This window comes from Vulpes lagopus, chromosome 9 (assembly GCF_018345385.1).
Source record: "Vulpes lagopus strain Blue_001 chromosome 9, ASM1834538v1, whole genome shotgun sequence".
In the NCBI taxonomy this organism is placed as follows: Eukaryota; Metazoa; Chordata; class Mammalia; order Carnivora; family Canidae; genus Vulpes; species Vulpes lagopus.
In genome coordinates this window covers 53,121,089-53,139,786 of record NC_054832.1, presented here as the reverse complement: position 1 = coordinate 53,139,786, position 18,698 = coordinate 53,121,089, and the positions used below count along the sequence as shown (strand labels likewise).

At 36.2% G+C, this 18,698-nt stretch overlaps 1 protein-coding gene across 1 annotated transcript in view; it reads right to left on the bottom strand.

Annotated features, from left to right (window-relative positions):
- Positions 1-794: 794 nt before the first annotated feature.
- The window catches only part of MRPS28 (mitochondrial ribosomal protein S28), a 104,559-nt gene continuing 86,655 nt past the window's right edge, over positions 795-18,698 (bottom strand). The window contains exon 3 of the mRNA XM_041768524.1: positions 795-1,087. Within this exon, the coding sequence (XP_041624458.1) occupies positions 940-1,087 (148 nt within the window). The 3' untranslated portion in view covers positions 795-939. The remainder of the gene's footprint in view (positions 1,088-18,698) is intronic.

Here is an 18,698-nt window from a genome sequence, read left to right as displayed (position 1 = left end):
ATTTAGTAGTTTTGTTTTCTTCAGGTAAATACCCAGAAGAGAAATCACTAGATCATATGGTATTTCCACTTGTAAAATTTTGAGGGAACCCCATACTGCTTTCCATAGTAGTTGCAGCAATTTAAATTCCCACCAAACATGCAGGAAGATTCCCTTTTCTCCACATCCTCACCAGCACTTGTTATTTCTTATCTTCTTGATAACAGCCATTTTAATAGGTTTGAGGTGATCTCACTGTGGCTTACCTTGCATTTCTCTAATGATTAGTGATGCCGAGCATCTTCTCATGTACCTGCTGGCCACCTGTATGTCTTCTTTGGAAAGATGTCTATTCAGGTCCTCTGCTTTCCCTGCTTTACTTTGTCCCTAGCACATACCACTGTCTAACATACTAGATATTTTACCCATTTATTTTCTATTTCCCCAAAGCAAGCAATTTTGTCTAGTCTGTATACTCCTGTTTCGAATCGTGCCATGCACACAGCAAGTACTCAAAACATATTTATTGAGAGGATCCCTGGGCGGGTCAGCAGTTTAGCGCCTGCCTTCGGACCAGGGCGTGATCCTGGAGTCCCGGGATCGAGTCCCATGTCAGGCTCCCTGCGTTGGGGCCTGCTTCTCCCTCTGCCTGTCTCTCTCTCTCATGAATAAATAAATAAAATCTTAAAAAAAAAACATATTTATTGAAAAACAGAATTCCTAGGAACAGTTTATATTACCTCAACAAAGGAAAGTGAGTGTAAAAGGAGGGAGGAGGGGAGAAACAGCTAAAGAAAATTCTAACGAATAACAGCTGTAATTATAGCTTTCCTTTATTTATGTCTTCTTTCAATCATTTATTCACAATTTTCTAATTGCATTCTCGATGAATATGTGGGTTCAACAACAACAAAAAGGAATGCACTGAGCAAAGTCTGTTTCTTATTCATGATGTTCCTCTTATGATTTTGTGTCTTTACTCTCCTGGATTCCTAAGAGAATCGCATCCGCCTCAAGTATAGTTGTATCTGTGGTCGCTCCCAGGAACCTAGACGTAAGTTCGAGATCTAACAGTCGCAGCCGGACTCTGGTTCCTTTCTGGTATTTCCTAAATAGTAGGAAAAACAATTCCATGAATTTGGCATATTACAGTATGAACAAGTAGTTTAAAACAAAACTCAAATTCTAATTTTAAATGTGGTGGCTCAAAATAAAGAAGTTAATACATCTTTTATTAAAAAGAGCTTTATAGTAGTACCTGAGATATAGTTGCTTTTGACAGAAAAATAATTTAGTTGTATCAGAATTTTCATCTTAAGGGGACTTTAAAAGATTTTATAACCAAAATAAAAACATAGCCCAAACCAAAATGCAAACAAGTCAATTCTTGAAACTGACATTTATTTTAATATGTCATTCATTTTTTTTTTAAATTAGAGAGTGATATCAAGGGAAAAAACGATTTTCAGATACATATTTTTTCTTCTAAAGTTAGAATCTTCTTTTAAAGTAAAGGAAATTTTACAAAAGCAAAATGGAAAAAAGTCTAAATGTTTAGTGTTGGGGCTTGACTGCCCTGTAATTAAGTATAATGATAGCCATAACATGCCTGATGGTTCACTTGGTCAATAAAGTCGTATTTTATAATACCAAATGAAAACTTAGACTCATTTGCCTTCTTCCTCAATCAAGTATTTTAAGAGTGTAATACCAACATTATGAAAGGGTGCAGGAGAGTGCAAATATTGCTACGGATTGAAATCCAAAAATCTTTAAAGATCTAAATATACAAGGCATACTTTGTTTCATTGTGCTTCACTTTGTACTTTGCAAATTTTACGTTTTTTACAAATTGAAGTTTTGTGGCAACCCTGTGTCAAATGAGTGTATTGCCACCATCTTTCCAACAGCATTTGCTCACTTTGTGTCTCTTTGTCACATTTAGATAATTTGCACAATATTTCAAACTTTGTCACTATTATTATATTTGTTATAGTGATCTGTGATTAGTGATTACAACTTGTTGAAAGCTGAGATGATGTTTAGCAGTTTTTAGCAATAAAGTGTTTTTTTAATTAAACAATTTTTTTTTAATTGAAGTGTAGTTGACACACAATGTCACATTAGTTTCAGGTGTACAACATAGTGATTTGACAATGCTAACTCCCAAGACTGTCATCATACAATGCTACATACCTTTGGCTATATTCCCTATGTCTTTTAACTCCAGGACTCATTCCATAACTGGAAGCCTGTACCTCTCACTCCCTTTTACCCATTTTGTCCGTTCCCACCACCTCCACTCTGGCAACCATGAGTTTGTTCTCTGTATTATGGGTTTGTTTCTGCTTTATCTTCATTTGTATTGTTTTCTAGATTCCAAGTATAAGTGAAATCATGTGGTATTTGTCTCTCTGACTTATTGAATTTAGCATAATACTTTCTAGGTCTGTCCATATTTGGGTCCATCCATTAATACATACACCCACCACATCTTCTTTATCCATTGCTTTATTGATGGACACTTGGGCTGCTTCCATATCATGGCCACTGTAAATAATGCTGCAATAAACATACAGGTAGGTGTATATGTTTTTTCCAATTAGGGTTTTCATTTTCTTTGGGTAAATATCCAGTAGTGGAATTACTGGATTATATGGTACTTCTATATTTAATGTTGGAAACTCCATACTGTTTTCTATATTTCTATCATATGAGGGCTCCTTTTTCTCCACATCCTCACCAAAATTACTTGTCATTTTTTATCTTTTTGATACAAGCCGTGACAAGTATCAAGTGACATCTTATTATGGTTTTGATTTACATTTTCCTGATGATCTGTTTACCACTTCTATGTCTTTTTGGAAAAATGTCTGTTCAGGTCCTCTACCCATTTTAAAATCAAATTATCTTGGATTTTTTGTTTTGTTTTGTTTTGTTTGGTGCTGAGTTGTTTAAGTTCTTTACATGTTCTGGATATTAACCCTTCTCCGATATATCATTTGCAAATGTCTTTTCCCAGTCACAAGGTTGTCTTTTTGTTTTGTTGATGATTTCCTTCACCATGCAAAAGCTTTTTATTTTGCTGTAGTCCCAATAGCCATAAAGTATTTTTTAATTGAAGCATATGCAGTTAACCTTTGGGTAGGGTTTGAACTCCCCAGGTTCACTTATATGTGGATTTTTCCCCAATATACATAGTCCAATACTATAAATGTATTTTCTCTTCCTTATGATTTTCTCAATAACATTTTCCTTTTATTTTGTTTTGCTTTTTTAGAGAAAGTGCTAGTGCAAGCAGGGGAGGGGCAGAGATAGAGGAAGAGAAAGAATCTTAAGTAGGCTCCATATCCAGAAAGGAGCCAGAGGTGGGGCTCTGCAATCTCACCTCCCTGAAATTACCACCCAAGCGAAAAATCAAGAGTTCGACACTTAATCGACTGAGCCACCCATGCGTCCCAATGACATTTTCTTTAGCTTACTTTATAAGAATATAGTATATAATACACATAACATACAAATACACATTAATTAACTATATTATCAGTAAGGCTTCCTGCCAACCACAGGCTATTTGTAGCTAAGTTTCTGGGGAGTCAAAAATTATACAAGATTTTCGACTACATGGGGGTTAATGCTCCTAACCATCGCATTGTTCAAGGGAGAATTGTACCTTGCTCTTTTAGAAATAATGCTATTGTTGCACCCTTAATGGGCTAAAGTGTTTACAGTGTAAACATAACTTTTACATGTGCTGGGAAACCAAAGAGTTCATTTGACTTGCTTTATTGCAATATTTGCTTCATTGTGGTGGTCTGGAATCAAGTCTGCACTATCTCTGAGGTATGCCTGTGCACTTTTGAGTATTCTAAGTTAATTTTAAGATTAAGTAATTTTATATAAATGGAAGGTAAAGAAACACAGTTCTCAAAAAAAGTCACTGGAAAAGGATTTTTGTAGATCATCTGATGAACAGTCTCCACACAATATTTGACTAGGTATTCTAAAGGAATTTACATATGCTCCATCAAGTAAACATGAAGGCTATTTCGTTTCTTAAAAAACATATTTTTCTTTCTGATTATAGAAGTAAACTTTCTTTTGTAAAACTGCAGAATAATGAAATCAGTCATATTTTCTTATCCTTCTACATGTATATTTACGTGTACATAGACATGAGTGTGTATCTGACAGCAAAGATCTTACTATCTTTGTTTAAAAAAATAAAGGGATATCTTAGAATATTGAGGCATAGCTGTATAGTTTTAGAAAACAGTAATTATAGGACATATCCTATATGAATTAACCACTTGGAAAAGGAGGTTAGTGCATCGACAAGATAAAGCTAAACACTATTTTTTCTTTTTTTTTCCCCACTTTTTTTTATTAAAGATTTTACTTATCCATTCATGAGAGAAACAGAGACACAGGCAGAGGGAGATGCAGGGTCCACACAGGGAGCCCAACGTGGGACTTGATCCCAGGTCTCCAGGATCACACCCTGGGCCGAATGCCGTGCTCAACTGCTGCGCCACCCGGGCTGCCCTGAACACTATGTTCTGTATTACTTGGAGCTGTAACCTATGTTCTAATAGATTCTTTCATTTGTCCTCACAGCATGACACACAGTTAATTCATTAAATCAGCTTTGATTTGTGTTGACCTCTCCTCCCCGCCTTTCCTGCAACATCCAGTTAACAAGTTTAGTTCATTTCTTTAACAGATATTTCTTGAACTTAACCCTTCGAGTCTCGTTACCCCTTAGCTGAAGCTTGAGGTCCAATGTGATCTTCTCAGAGCTCATGTTTCTACTTGCTTCTCAGCATGGGTTCCATATCTTGGCCTAATGTTCATCCCCACATACTTCATTCCCTTTGTACCTTTGCTTCTATTGCCAGCACTGCTTGAACTTATCATCTATCCATTGGTAATCTTAAGTTCCAGATAGAATGAATACATCAAATGCAGCTGAGAACCTTGACATTCTCCTTGTCGGAATGAAGAGTCTTGGATGCAAATCTGAGCCCTACTATTTACTAGTTGGGTAACCCTGTGTAACTTGCTTTCTCTGAACCACAATTTCCTCATCTACAACAATGGTGATTCCAGGTTCACTGTGAAGGTTAAATGAGATAATATGTTGAAAATGCTTACCACGTGACTGGAAATGTTAGTGCCCCTCACATACTTGTATTGGTTATCTATATAAGTCTCTGATTTCTCATTAGCCTGTATGCTCCCCCAAGATCTGGCACTATTATTTCTCTCTCTATCCTTCTAGAACCAATGCAGCAGGTACTCAAACATCTGTCAATAAATTAACATGACACTTGCTGATAAAAGCTACCAGGTCACAGATTATCTAGAATTTCTATTTTCTTGGCTTTAGCAGCTGTGTAGACTGGTATATTTACTTAACCTCTCTGAAATCTGCCTGGCACTGTGCCTAGCATATAGCGGTTAATAAATGTTAGCTTTCTTTTTTCCATTGTTAATTGTTGGCTTATTTCTTTTTACTTATTTTTAGGAGCATTATTTATAGGTAGATTATAAACTAATCATGAGGAGATGAACGGTGACTTTTCATAAATACAGTTGACCATGTCACAAATACTAGAGGCAAAAATTCTGGGTGTATCATAGTGAAGAGGAAGTTCTCAGTTTAAGTGGTTCTGTGTCATATTAATGATGAAAGTGTCCAATTAAAAAATAAAAACAGAAACATCATGAGTGACCAGTATGGTTGGTAATTTATGGAAGGCAAAAGTTTGTCCCCATTTTTATATGCAGTAGCTTTTTTTTAAAAAAAAAAAAAATTTACTTATTTTAGAGAGAAAGAGAAAAAGAAAAAAACTAGTGGGAGAGGGGGAGAGAGAGGGAAAGAGAATCTCAAGCAGACTCCACAATAAGGATGGAGCTGGACGCAGGGCTCAATCTCACAACCCTGAGATCACGACCTGAGCTGAAACCAAGAGCCAGATGGTTTAACCAACTATGTCCCTCAGATACAATAGCTTTTAATAGTATGAAAGCTTTGCCTTCATCTCTAAAAAGTATGGAAATTCTGGGAATTACCCAGTGAGATGGAAATGGAGATGAAAAGCAAACTGCAGGCCTTTATGTGTGTTGAAAGAAGAATTATCCAAATATACACATTGTGTACTACATAAAACAAAACAGAACCTTTAAAAAATTCTTACTTCTGCTATCTTGAGTAGCTATTTCTACTTTTATGGTACTTCATTTTTACTTTGTATTAGTACAGCTAATTGCATTTAAGTGTTATCTCCTTTATCAGACTGTAAGATCCTTAGGGGCAGGGATTTCATATCTGTCTCTTACAGTACCATGTACACACTTCACATAATATAGCCTTCTGAACAGTATATCACACTTTCCAGTATATCAGAAACACCTTGGGGTACTGATAAAAAAGGCAAATGGAGGGAAGCAACCCTGAGAGTGAGCTAGCAAATCTGAGGTGGGACTTAGATTCCTAAGAATTCCTAAGATTCCTAACCTTTTTAGCAAGCTTCCTAGGTGATTCTGACTCAGGCTCCTCTCGTCACCACTGGAGAAAATCTGGCTTAGAATTATCTTTGTTAATATACAATCAAGTGCAGGAGGACAGGATAGTCTACATAAATACAAAAGGCCCGTGAAATGAGGACCTCTGACAAAACTTTGTGGGCACCATTAATGAGCTTCAAGAGTAACAGATGTTTTCCATAAGTGACAACAGCCTCTGAGGGTAATTTAGATAGAAAAAAAGAAAAAGTTAGGAATATATCATGGACAAATGCATCTAAAAAGAATCGCTTGAACAAAGCTCACTGATAGCCTGGAGTGAGGCTGCCTTGCTTGCACTGAATATCCAGGACATGGAAAGGTTAGCATACTTCTCCAACAGAAATAGCAGCCATACAATTAACATGGAGTTTATTCTTGCTTTAACTTTGAAATACTTTATTAAATTAAAAAAAGAAAAAGAAATAACTAATGTATTTCTGAGAAGTCCACTTCTTCCAATATAATTCTAGGTGAAACTTCTTTGATAATCAGTAATACTGCTTAGTCTTCTCATTTGGGTTTCCATTGTTCCACATAACAAGATTTAAAATGAATATGCCAGTAAAGTCTTTTCCCAGATTGTTTATGCAGCCTTTAAATGGTCACTTTATTCAAAGATTTTGGCCTAGGTATAAAAATCCAGAGAAGGCAATGTAGTGATTGAGAATGTGGGCTCTGGAGCCAGATGACTAGACATGTGCAGTTTTATCACATAAATATACAACTCTGAGCTACTTTATCTCTGTTTCAGTGTCCTTATTTGTAAAATGGGAATACCCATGACTTAGGTTCTTATGAGCATGAAATAAATCAACTCATGCCAAGCCCTTATAAGTACTCATAAATGTTAGCTATCACTGTCGCTCACCATCATCATCATAAACACAAATCCAGTAAAAATTGATACTCTACGTTGGGTGATGGAGAGTACAAGAGCACTTTCAGTTCTAATCCAGTTATAATTGAATCAATAAAAGATTCCGACAGAAGGAAAATTGGGGTGGGGGGGTTCTTCCCATATTTGTTTTGATTCAAATTTTATTTATTTTCATGGTATAAACACTCTTCTCTTAAAATATAACAAAAATATTCTACAAAAATGAAAACCATTTCTTTTGAAATGAATGTTGAATTTCCAATGAGGATGTGAGACAAAACAGCTCCAAACAAAAGCCAGTGAAATTCAGAGAACTACACACTGAGTGGTCCGCATTTCCCAGCACTGACCACAACATAACTAGAAACAAGAAAGCCACGTATACCATCAGTCACAAAAGGGTCACAGTGATTTATCTACTCTCATACTCTTTTTGGCAGGGGCTCAGGAAGACTGAGGTGCAGGGAAAGGTGTCTCATTTTGCCTGTCTGCTATCCCTCTTGCTTCATTAACTTTTGATGGAGGTAAGCCTCTGACAAATCTACTTATATATTTAGCACACACCATTTCTTAGAAGAGGAAGATAACAATTTCTATGGATTCATAATTTGTTCTTCCAAGAAGCAATCTTTAGCTTCATTTTAAATTCAATAGCAGCCTTAACCTCTAACCTAATCAACTGCCCCCTTTCATGATTTTCTTATTTATTTATTTGTTTGTTTGTTTGTTTGTTTGTTTTTAAAGATTTTATTTATTTATGAGAGACGCAAAGAGAGAGGCAGAGGGAGAAGCAGGCTCCATGCAGGAAGCCTGATGTGGGACTCAAACCCAGGACTTCAGGATCATGCCGAGAGCCGAAGGCAAATGCTTAATTGTTGAGCCACCCAGGCGTCCCTCATGATTTTCTAAACCTGAATCTATCTCTTCTTTTTATAATGGGGTTTTATTATTCTTTTATTTATCTAGTTTTTCCTCATTCCTTTGACTGTATCAACGAAATCTTCCAAAATTGCACAAATACCCGTAACAAAATTTTGCTACAATGTGAAAGGGGTTCACAGATACATGAAGGCTATCCATGGACCTCTGAGATTAAGCAGCCCCACTCTAGATTTTAAATCTGTTTATCTTTCTTGAAGTAAAAGAAATGAGTTCTCATTTTATGGACACATCATGGCCTTGTAATAATTACTTCTGATTTATTTCCAAAGTGCTTCTTAAGGAAACCTAGGACTTCACTGAACAAGGTCACTGAGCTAATGCTCAAAGCCATAAAGCTTCATTTTCTCATGGATATAAAAGTCCATAATAAATTAGTAAAGAAAATAATATTATTATCTATGGTCAATTAAATTAAGTCTAACCTATTAGGAATGAATAAGGACAGGTGTTAAAAGAAGAATCATATCCACAGTAGCATTATGTTTTCAATTTTAAAAATATGGAAGAAAAAGATAAATCAACAAAAAGTATCCAACAAAGAAACAGGCTTAAGATGATTATTTTAAGAAGATGGATGGGCCCATAGTCTTGAAAACTGGGCCCAGCATAAAGCACAGGTTTTTTAAAAAATTTAAATTCAATTAATTAACATATAATGTATTATTAGTTTCAGAAGTAGAGGTCAGTGATTCATTAGTCTTCTGTAACACCCAGTGCTGATTACATCTCACGCCTTCCTTAATGTCCATCACCCTGTTACCCCATTCCCTCTAGCAACCGTTTGTTTCCTATGATTAAGAGTCTCTTATGGTTTGTCTCCTTCTCTGATTTCATCTTGTTTTATTTTTCCTTCCCTTCTCCTATGCTCTTCTGTTTTGCTTCTTAAATTCCACATGAGTAAAATCGTATGATAACTGTCTTTATCTGATTGATTTATTTCACTCAGCATAATATCCTCTAGTTCCATCCACATTGTTGCAAATGGCAGGATTCCTTTTCTTTCTTTTCTTTTCTTTTCCTTTTTTTCTTTTCTTTCTTTCTTTCTTTTTTTGATGGCTGAATCATATTCTATTATACTGTATCTTCTTTATCCATTTATCTGTTGATGGACATTGTGGCTCTTTCTATAGTTTGGCTATTGTGGACATTGCTGCTATAAACATTGGGGTGCAGGTGCCACTTTGGATCACTACATTTGTAACTCTGGGGTAAATACCTAATAGTACAATTGCTGGGTCAGAGGGTAGCTCTATTTTCAACTTTTTGAGGAACTTCCATACTGTTTTCCAGAGTGGCTCTCCCAGCTCAGCACAGCTTTTCTAAAATGTGTTGGAAATGCTTACAGGTACTTTTTGATGGTCACAATGATCAGGCTGACATTTAGCAGAGGGTGGGTAGAATGTAGATATTCTGTAAGATATAGAACTCTTCTGCACAACAAAGTTGCCCTACATCTGTGCTAGACACCCATGTGGGTGGAAAACCTACTAATCTAAGCCTAGAACTAGCTCTGCTAAAGATAAAAAGTTGTTTTTTTAAATAAAAGTTAAAGTATACACTAAATTTCCAAAAATGTGATTACTATGTAAATGAATGGAAGACTTTGTTCAGAATGTTCACTGTCTCAGAAAAATCACATCACCATAAACAATACCACCATTTCATTTTTGTGTTCTGCTACATGTGGTAAGTGTATCTTCTTTATAATTTATCCTTTGGCCTACTCCTTGCATTGGTAGAAGATCAGTCCTCTTTATACTTGTCATCTAAAATACATGATTTTTGGGACGCCTGAGTGGCTTAGCGGTTTATCACCTGACTTGGCCCAGGGTGTGATCCTGGAGTCCAGGGATCAAGTCCCACATTGGGCTTCCTGCATGGAGCCTGCTTCTCTCTCTCTGCCTGTGTCTCTGCCTCTCTCTCTGTGTCTCTCATGAATAAAGGGTCAAAGGCAGGCGCTAAACCACTGAGCTACCCAGGCGTCCCCTAAACTTCTAAATTATACTTAATTAATTTAAATTTAAAATTTAAAAAGCCACATCAAAGTGCAGCTCTAGACAATTTCAAATTGACAAGTAAGCATACCTGTCCTACAATACATAAACAACACAACACAATGTAAATATACATTGTGGCAGAAAGGCTAGTTTTGCAGGAAAAATAGCAATTTGAAATAATATGTTGGGCAGCCCGGGTGGCTCAGCGGTTTAGCACCGCCTTCAGTCCAGGGCCTGATCCTGAGGGACCCGGGATCGAGTCCCACGTCGGGCTCCCTTCATGGAGCCTGTTTCTCCCTCTGCCTGTGTCTCTGCCTCTCTGTGTGTGTGTGTCTCTCATGAATAAATAAAATCTTAAAAAAAAAATATGTTACAACAAATATCACTAATTACATCTAGGAATGATAAAGTCTGATACTTCTTTGCCATTACTAACCCCTCAAACATTTCTTTCCTGTTACCTTTGGTGCTCTTCCTCAATTCTATTGGGACATTGTACTAGACCTATAGCAACTGAACTGTCTTATTAGATATTTTGAGGTTATAATTAAGTTCTCTGGAAAGATAGCTTCCCCATTATTACAGGCATAAAATTAAGATACATGGAAGTGAAATAACTTGCCTAATGCTGCAAAGTGGTAAGAAAGGATTCACAGATTCTTTTACCTCTTCCTTTTCTCAAGTTCTCAATTACCTGTGACTTCTTGCAAGAACTATAAACTTAATCCCCTAGGGGTGGTAAGAATTTACCACTTCATATAATTTTATACTATCTTTCCTTTTAAATAAAATGTAGGCCACATTGCTGTCATCCAACTCATTATTTTAACTGTTCTCTCATTAGAAAAATGATTACTTTCAGTGCTAACAAATAACAACATCGGGAAAAAAATCTCCATGGCTTTATACAATTCTCTCTCTCTCTCTCTCTTTTTTTTTTTTTACTTTTTTATTTAGGAAGAACATTCCAGGTAGTAGTTTTTTAGAAATCTTATATTTCATATGAAAACCACTGAATACTGCTGTCTTGAAAGGCAAATAGGATGTCTCCAATGAGCACATTCAAAATAAAAATAGCCTGTGTTTCTACTGCTTGGTACGTTTCTTTCTTTTAACTTCAAGTGCTTGCCTCCTTGTGATCTTTGTGAACTCCAGGCTAAACGGATCCAATCCCAGCCTTCACCATGACTGCTCTCTTCCACTGTGTGCTTTCTCGGACCATATGCTGCAGTAAATGAGCCTGCATGGCTGAGCTGTTTAGGAAAAGGGCAATTAAATCTGGTTTTGCATTTCTTTATTAAAGACATGGTTTAAAGACTTTCCTTAGGAGAGGTTTTTGACATTCTTTCCACAGACGTTCTTTAACATCTGTCAGGGCATGGTAGTGATGGTTCTCATAGACTTAAAATAGAGAGAATCCCTCTGACTAGTTCTTTGATATAAATATATTAAAAATCCAAAGCTGACAAATATAAGGCATGGATTAAACCTCAATATCTAAAGAATATTGGGAGGAATTCTGACTTTGCTAGTCAATTTAGCTATCTTGCTGTAATCATAATTCTCAGAGGTTTAAAAATAGTTCTTTTCCAAAAAAAAAAAAAAATAGTTCTTTTCCCTCAAATCATTAGACATCTATGTTTTTACCTCAATGAGTTAAAACGGTTTAGAACTTTTTTATGTTCAAATTCTAATTTTCATACAATTCTTCATTTAAAGTTTTAAGACTTTAGAAGTAAATTTTTCTTCTCCTTTTTGAAGAGAAAAAGTTAAAATGTTTCTAACAGTTCAATTAACATCTATTTGATTTTTTCTAATTTATACAAGTGTTCACAATGTTCATCTATATGTAAATCCAGCAACTTGTCCGTGTGTGTGCATCTGCATGACTGCGTGTGCGTATGTGCAGAGAGCACAAGAGCATACATGCAAACGTGAGAGCACATGTGGAAATGTGTGTACTTTTTTCTTCAAATGAATTGTCTGAACATCAATTTCCTCGTCTTTAAAAAAGCAGTGTTAGAAAAGACCTAAAGTTTTTGCAGTCCTATGATTTTGTTCTACTTTTATACAATGTTAAGTATTTGAAAACTGATATAATGTAAAATGATTTTAAGTGCAAAGCTGATTAAATATATATGAAATGAAAGATCTTAATAATTTTTATTAGCTATATAAAATATATAAAATGTTATTATAGCCTTAAATAGTCAATTAACAAATGAACCCTATGCAAACTACTTGATGCACTCTGGATTTGTCTCACTTTTTCAAAATATCATCTGCCATGTTTCCCTGACCTATCTGGTCTCTTTTGCTTCTTTCTGTCCAATCTGTCAGATATCTTTCAAGATTTTCTCACCACCATACTATCCATACTGTGTTACCAAGCACAGCAGCCATAGTTAACAAAATAAAGGTAGAAAGTGTTCATAACGTTCTATAGCTCTCCAATACTTACACTCATTAAAATGTAAAATGCAGCACAAATCTTAAGTTCTAATTTATTATCCTAGGTCATTAGAAGATGTAAATGGGAAACAAAATCATATCCATAACTTCTGCTACCTGAATTATTATCAAAAGCCTTTTGAAAAAAACCTAATGATTATATCTTTAAAAAAACTAGAGAGAGAGTACCTATCTAATAGGCCAAAATAAACTATGCAAGTCAATTGGCCGCTGGAAACCTACATGCCATTGCGGCAATGAGCCACTGGATATTGTTCATAATGCCAAACTGCATTCCTTGCTCAAGTTGCAATCATCCTAGATATTGATTTTCTTTTTTTTCTTCCTGTAATTCTAATATAAATGTATGATTTTGTTTTTCCCTTAAACCAAGTTCTCTTTAGCCTTTACTGTGTTAGTTAATATTTTGTGTCATGATAAACTGAAGTTTTGTCTCATTCAAGCACTGATTTATGAAATGTGAAAATGACACATTTAAAAATATATAATAGTGTCACTTTTTAATAATGTGGAATATGCATATAATGTAATATAGTACACACAGAATCAATAATGACAGTTAAAATCTTTTCTCAGAGCTAAAAAATAAGATGTATCAAATATGAGACACCTGAGATGCACTGGGATCAAACTTGGAGCTGGTATTATGGCATCAAAACAAAAGGGGATATATTTTGAGGTATATAATTTTAAAGCAAATATATGTATTTATTGTCAGAGAACAGTTTTGCCAGTGTAGAACAGAGGAAGGAGTATGAGCTTTAAATCATTATAGAAAGATCTAGATTTGACAGTGATTGAGAGCAAGAAACTTACTTTGAATTAACAGGAGGGTAATTAATACCACCTGGCAAGGCTGATGTGAAGCTTCACACATTATAAGGTATGGAAAGTGATAATACATACTCAGTAAATACTAGCTACTATGAATTCACCACATTCACACTTTATATAACAGATAACTGAAAGGATAGTAACTTCAAATATGGTTTTATCAAAGACATTAGAAAAAAAAGACATTAGAACACTGTTCAAATGAACAAGTCTAGTATAATCTCCAGTATATATGAAAGAAACAAAAGGAAAACAAAACTCACTGAAGGGATTCTTTTGAGTTTGAATTTGGAGCTGAGGGAGGGAGCTAATAAAATCCAGAAATTACTTTATAATATATAGGAATAGATATGTTGACTCTATAGGGAGTCAGAACTGGAAGTTATAACAGAATCGCTTGTGGAAGCTTTTTACAATTTTTTTTTCTTCCCTTCTCACTTTTCTTAAAAATACTGATACCAGGGGTCCAAACCAGACCTACTCCATAAAAATCAGTGGGGGTAGAGCTGGAGACCCCTGTACATTTGGGAAAATGCTCCTTAAATGGGTCTGATCTCCTAACCTTGGTCAAAAATCTTGTTCCTAAGTTAGATTCTCTGAGTCTTTGTCTCAATCAAATTCTAAATCAATTGTTCACGGTAATTTCTGGGGCTAAGCTGAATCTTGCCCAATTCAAGCTTTAATTTCCTAACAAGTGCATGCAGTACACTGAGTAGAAGGTCAAAATTATAACTGCACTTTTAAATGTCAAATATGAGATGAGCAAAGTTGTTTTTCCATTATGAATACTCAAGAGATTAATACCTATTTTCATCTAAACAAAGAGCTAAATCATTTTATGTTGGCTATATAAGATTTACTGCAGTTAAGGATGCATTTTCATGACCAATATATTTCCAAAGTCACTTCCACAGTGATTGAAAACCTAACACTTCCTAGCCTAGGCAACAAGAATCAAATTTAGCTTGAAAATTACCTTACGGCAGATGTTATCTCCTCATTACCTCAGCTCTAAATGTCTTTGATTATTTCCTCTACAGAGGTAGAACCTCTGTCTCCAGATTCCTAATTCCCTGCACTTTCGACCACATTAAGAGAACAGAAGACTTCTAAATTCATTTTACCAACCCATTTTCAGAGTTTCTTTTCTTTTAGTCTTATTTCTATCGCTCTAAATTAATTGCTTATTAAATAAATATTGTTGAATTTTCAACAAACACCTATTCTACATCTGTATGAAGTAAGGGCATACCAAAAAGAAAGAGAGAAACTATCTTGTCCCCCTAACCCACAGAGTAAAAAATGGAGTGAAGAGCCATATTCCACCTTGGTGGGACATAGAACCTACTTTAGCAGGTTGGTCCTGATTTCTGTACCCTTTCAACAAGAGAGGAGACTATCAGATGCCTTTGGAAAGTCAAATACTTAAGAGATTGTTATTGCAATAGCTCATGTGGACTGGCAAGGGTGAGAGAGGAAAATCTTCCATAAGAGAATCGGATCCATGCTGCAGACATCATGCAATCCAGAACGTTTTCCTTCTGGTTTAAGAAAAGAAATTGTGGGCAGCCTGGGTGGGTCAGTGGTTTAGCGCCGCCTTCAGCCCAGGGCCTGATCCTGGAGACCCGGGATCGAGTCCCACATTGGGCTCCCTGTGTGGACCCTGCTTCTCCCTCTGCCTGCGTCTCTGCCTCTCTCTCTCACTCTCTGTGTGTGTCTCTCATGAATAAATAAATAAAAATCTTTAAAAAAAAGAAAAGAAAAGAAATTGTTTCTGAGACCATTGGTATCGCTAGAGTGACTTTGCTCTAAATACTAATAGAGTAAAATATTGTCAAGAGTAAAAAAATCTTGGGAATGGAATGATGCAAAAAAAAATTACATACTTTATGGTCTCAGAATCAAAATCGAAACATCTACTTATGATTAAAATTATAAATAAAAGCTTTTTGTTTCCTTTTGCTTTGATTTAGTAGAAGGTTATAGCTATTTCCTTGGGGTTAGATACTGATATTATTTTAAAGCTCTTACTACCTAGAAAACAACATTCAAAACGTACTAAAATTCCCAAAGAACAGTGTTAGTTTAGCATTTGACTAATACAAGTATCTCTAAATAAGTTCTTAGCTTTTAAAGTAAAGAAAAATAGGATAGTGATTTAATTTTGTCCTTTACAACAAAAACGGATTAGTGTCCTTAATAAGAAATTAACTTTCCTTCTCAGATTCTATTTACCTGCATCTAGCTTCCCTTGCCCATGTAAATGGACTTCCTAAATCATTGCCTATAAAACAGGTGGAAAAAAAAATCCCAAGATCCTAGAGCTCTTAACTTGCCAAGAAAAGGTGAATGAAGAGCTAAATTCTGTTCAAAGAACAAGTATTATGTCATATGATGAAAGAAAGCAAGCTAAAGAAAGCCATGATTTACTGACCAGGTAAACTAAAACCTTGGATAACAAACTGACAAAAAACAAAAGTGTCTAAGAACAATTCCGTCTCCCAATTTTCTCATTTTATATGACCAATTCTATGATCATTATACAATCTTGGACAAGGTTATCTTTTGTAAAATGGGAATCACCATAGTACTATCTCCTAGATTTCTGGCAAGATTGTACAAGAGAATGCAAAGTTAGGACACACTTTGATTTAACAAGTAAATGGTACAGGCCTATAACTAGCTATTTTCTGTCACAATTCATGTAGGTCTGGCTGTAAGGTTTACTGCGGCTGACAAATTGACGTGGCAGGGGGTTGATGTCTGTTGGGGAAGGAGAGCAATTGGCAAAAGTTTCCAAAGATGCCCTGTTCACAGAAATTGGGTTTAACTTTTGATGGATGTCAATTAGCTAATCTACTAGATAAGCAATAGCAGCTGGACTTTCTTTTTTTTTTTAAGATTTTATTTATTTAAGAGAGAGAGAAAGAGAAGACAAGCAGAGAGAAGGAAAGGGAGAAGCAGGCTCCCCGCAGAGCAGGGAGCCAGATATGGGGCTCGATCCCAGGACCCTAAAATCATGACTTAAGCTGAAGGCAGACACTTAACTGACTGAGCTAACCAGGTGCCCCAGCAGCTGTACTTTTGAAGAAGTGTGTTTCTAGACCCTGAAGGGCCTGTTGAGAGCAGGACCCAAGTGACTAAGCATATGGGAACAGTGTATGAACACTGAGGGAGATGGGCCTGGCGTGACTGCTTGCTCTGGATCTGGGGCTCCAACCTGTCAGTTTGTTCACTGGTTTATTCATTCAACAAATATTTCTTAAGAGCCCATCTGTGGCAGGTACCTTTCTAGGTGCTGGAGTAACCAATATATAAGAAAGAGAGTGAGTTCCATCACTCACAGAGTTTCCACTGCAATAGGGAGAAAATGACAATAAACAAACTACATAGGAGTAAGTGCTGTATAGAAAATTAAAATAAAATGATATGATGGAGAGGGATGACATTAGACTGCGAGGTGAAGGAAGGAATCTCTGAAGAAGTAACATTTAAGTGGAGTCTTGAATGACAAAAGAGCCAGCTGTGTAAAGATGGGGGCAAGAGCATTTCAGGCAGAGGCACAATTGGTTCAAAGGCTCAAAGCTAAGACAAAGTTGGTATGATTGAAGAAGCAAGAAGAAGCCAGCATGGCTGGAGAGCCCTGGGTGACAGGGGGATGGGTAGGCACCAGAAGCAGAGAGGAAGGTAGGAGGTAGGCCACATAGTGCTTCATACACCAATGTAAAAGATTTGGGATTTATATTCCCAAAATCTGGGAAAGCCTAAGTAGAAGGGAAATGCATGATCAAATTTAAGACCACTCTGACCACTCTGTGGAAAATGAATTGTAGGGGACAGGGATGGAAAGATGCTGGGTAGGGAGGACTCAAGGGCTAATTAGGAACTTATCCATGGGCAATTGCATTGCAGTGAGATATAGGCTGTGTTGGCATACCAAATTGCAAACTTACAGCAGCCAGATCTAACTCTGGGGGTTAGATACTGATAATACTGTCTGTCTTGATTATAAGTCATTCAGGATCACAGTAGAACTGAGCCAATTCTTTAATATGCTGCTTGTATTCTTCTTGGTTTGACAAACAATTTAGGCAGGTGTTGAACTACCTATTTCCTATCATAATGGACATAAGCCTGGCTGTAAGGTTCTCTGGGGCAGGCAAACTGACAATAGAGTTGTATCCTTATGAAGACAGACAGTAGTTGACAGTTTTCAAAGATGTGCAGTAGAATCTTGGGATGCAGGACTTTTAAAATTTTCTAAAGCAGTATTTACTCCTGCATTTATTTGTTTATGTATATGTGTATTAGTCTGCTAGGGCTGCTATAACAAAATACCACAGGCTGGGTGTCTTAAGCATCAGAAATCTATTTTCTCACAGTTCGAGAAGCTACAAGTCCAAGACTGAGGTGATGGCTAATTTGGCTCCTGGGAGAGACTGTACTCCTAGCTTGCAGACAGCTGTCTTCTCACTATGTCCTTACATGGCCCTGTAAGGACATAGTGAGAAGCGAAAGAGAGTACTCTCATGTCTCTTCCTTCTTCTACAAGGACACCAATCCCGTTGGATTAGGATCCCACCTCAATGACCTCACCTACCTTTTTTTACCTTCTTATAGGTCCTATTGCCAAGAGCTCAAACATAAACTTTGACGGAATACAATTAAGTCTATAACAGTGTGTTACTGTCATATGAATTCCTATTTGTCTATGTACATGCAAATATTAAGTTACTTGAAAACATATTTGTGATAATTATGTACCACACACATACTCAGGATGTGAAGAATAAGTGTGATCTTAAGCAGTTTAGAAGTCTAGCAAGAGATAAACAACTATAACGAAATGTGGAATACTATACTAGACTTATATGTAAATGCAAATAGTTTTATTAGGCAAAAAATGTCAGGGGACCCTAGGGAGAACTGATATTTATGTTAAATTTTATAAAGTGGAAATTCACCAGTGAGGCAGACAAGAAAATCCAGACCTACCGCAAAACCCCATTTCTATGAAAAGGGTCTCC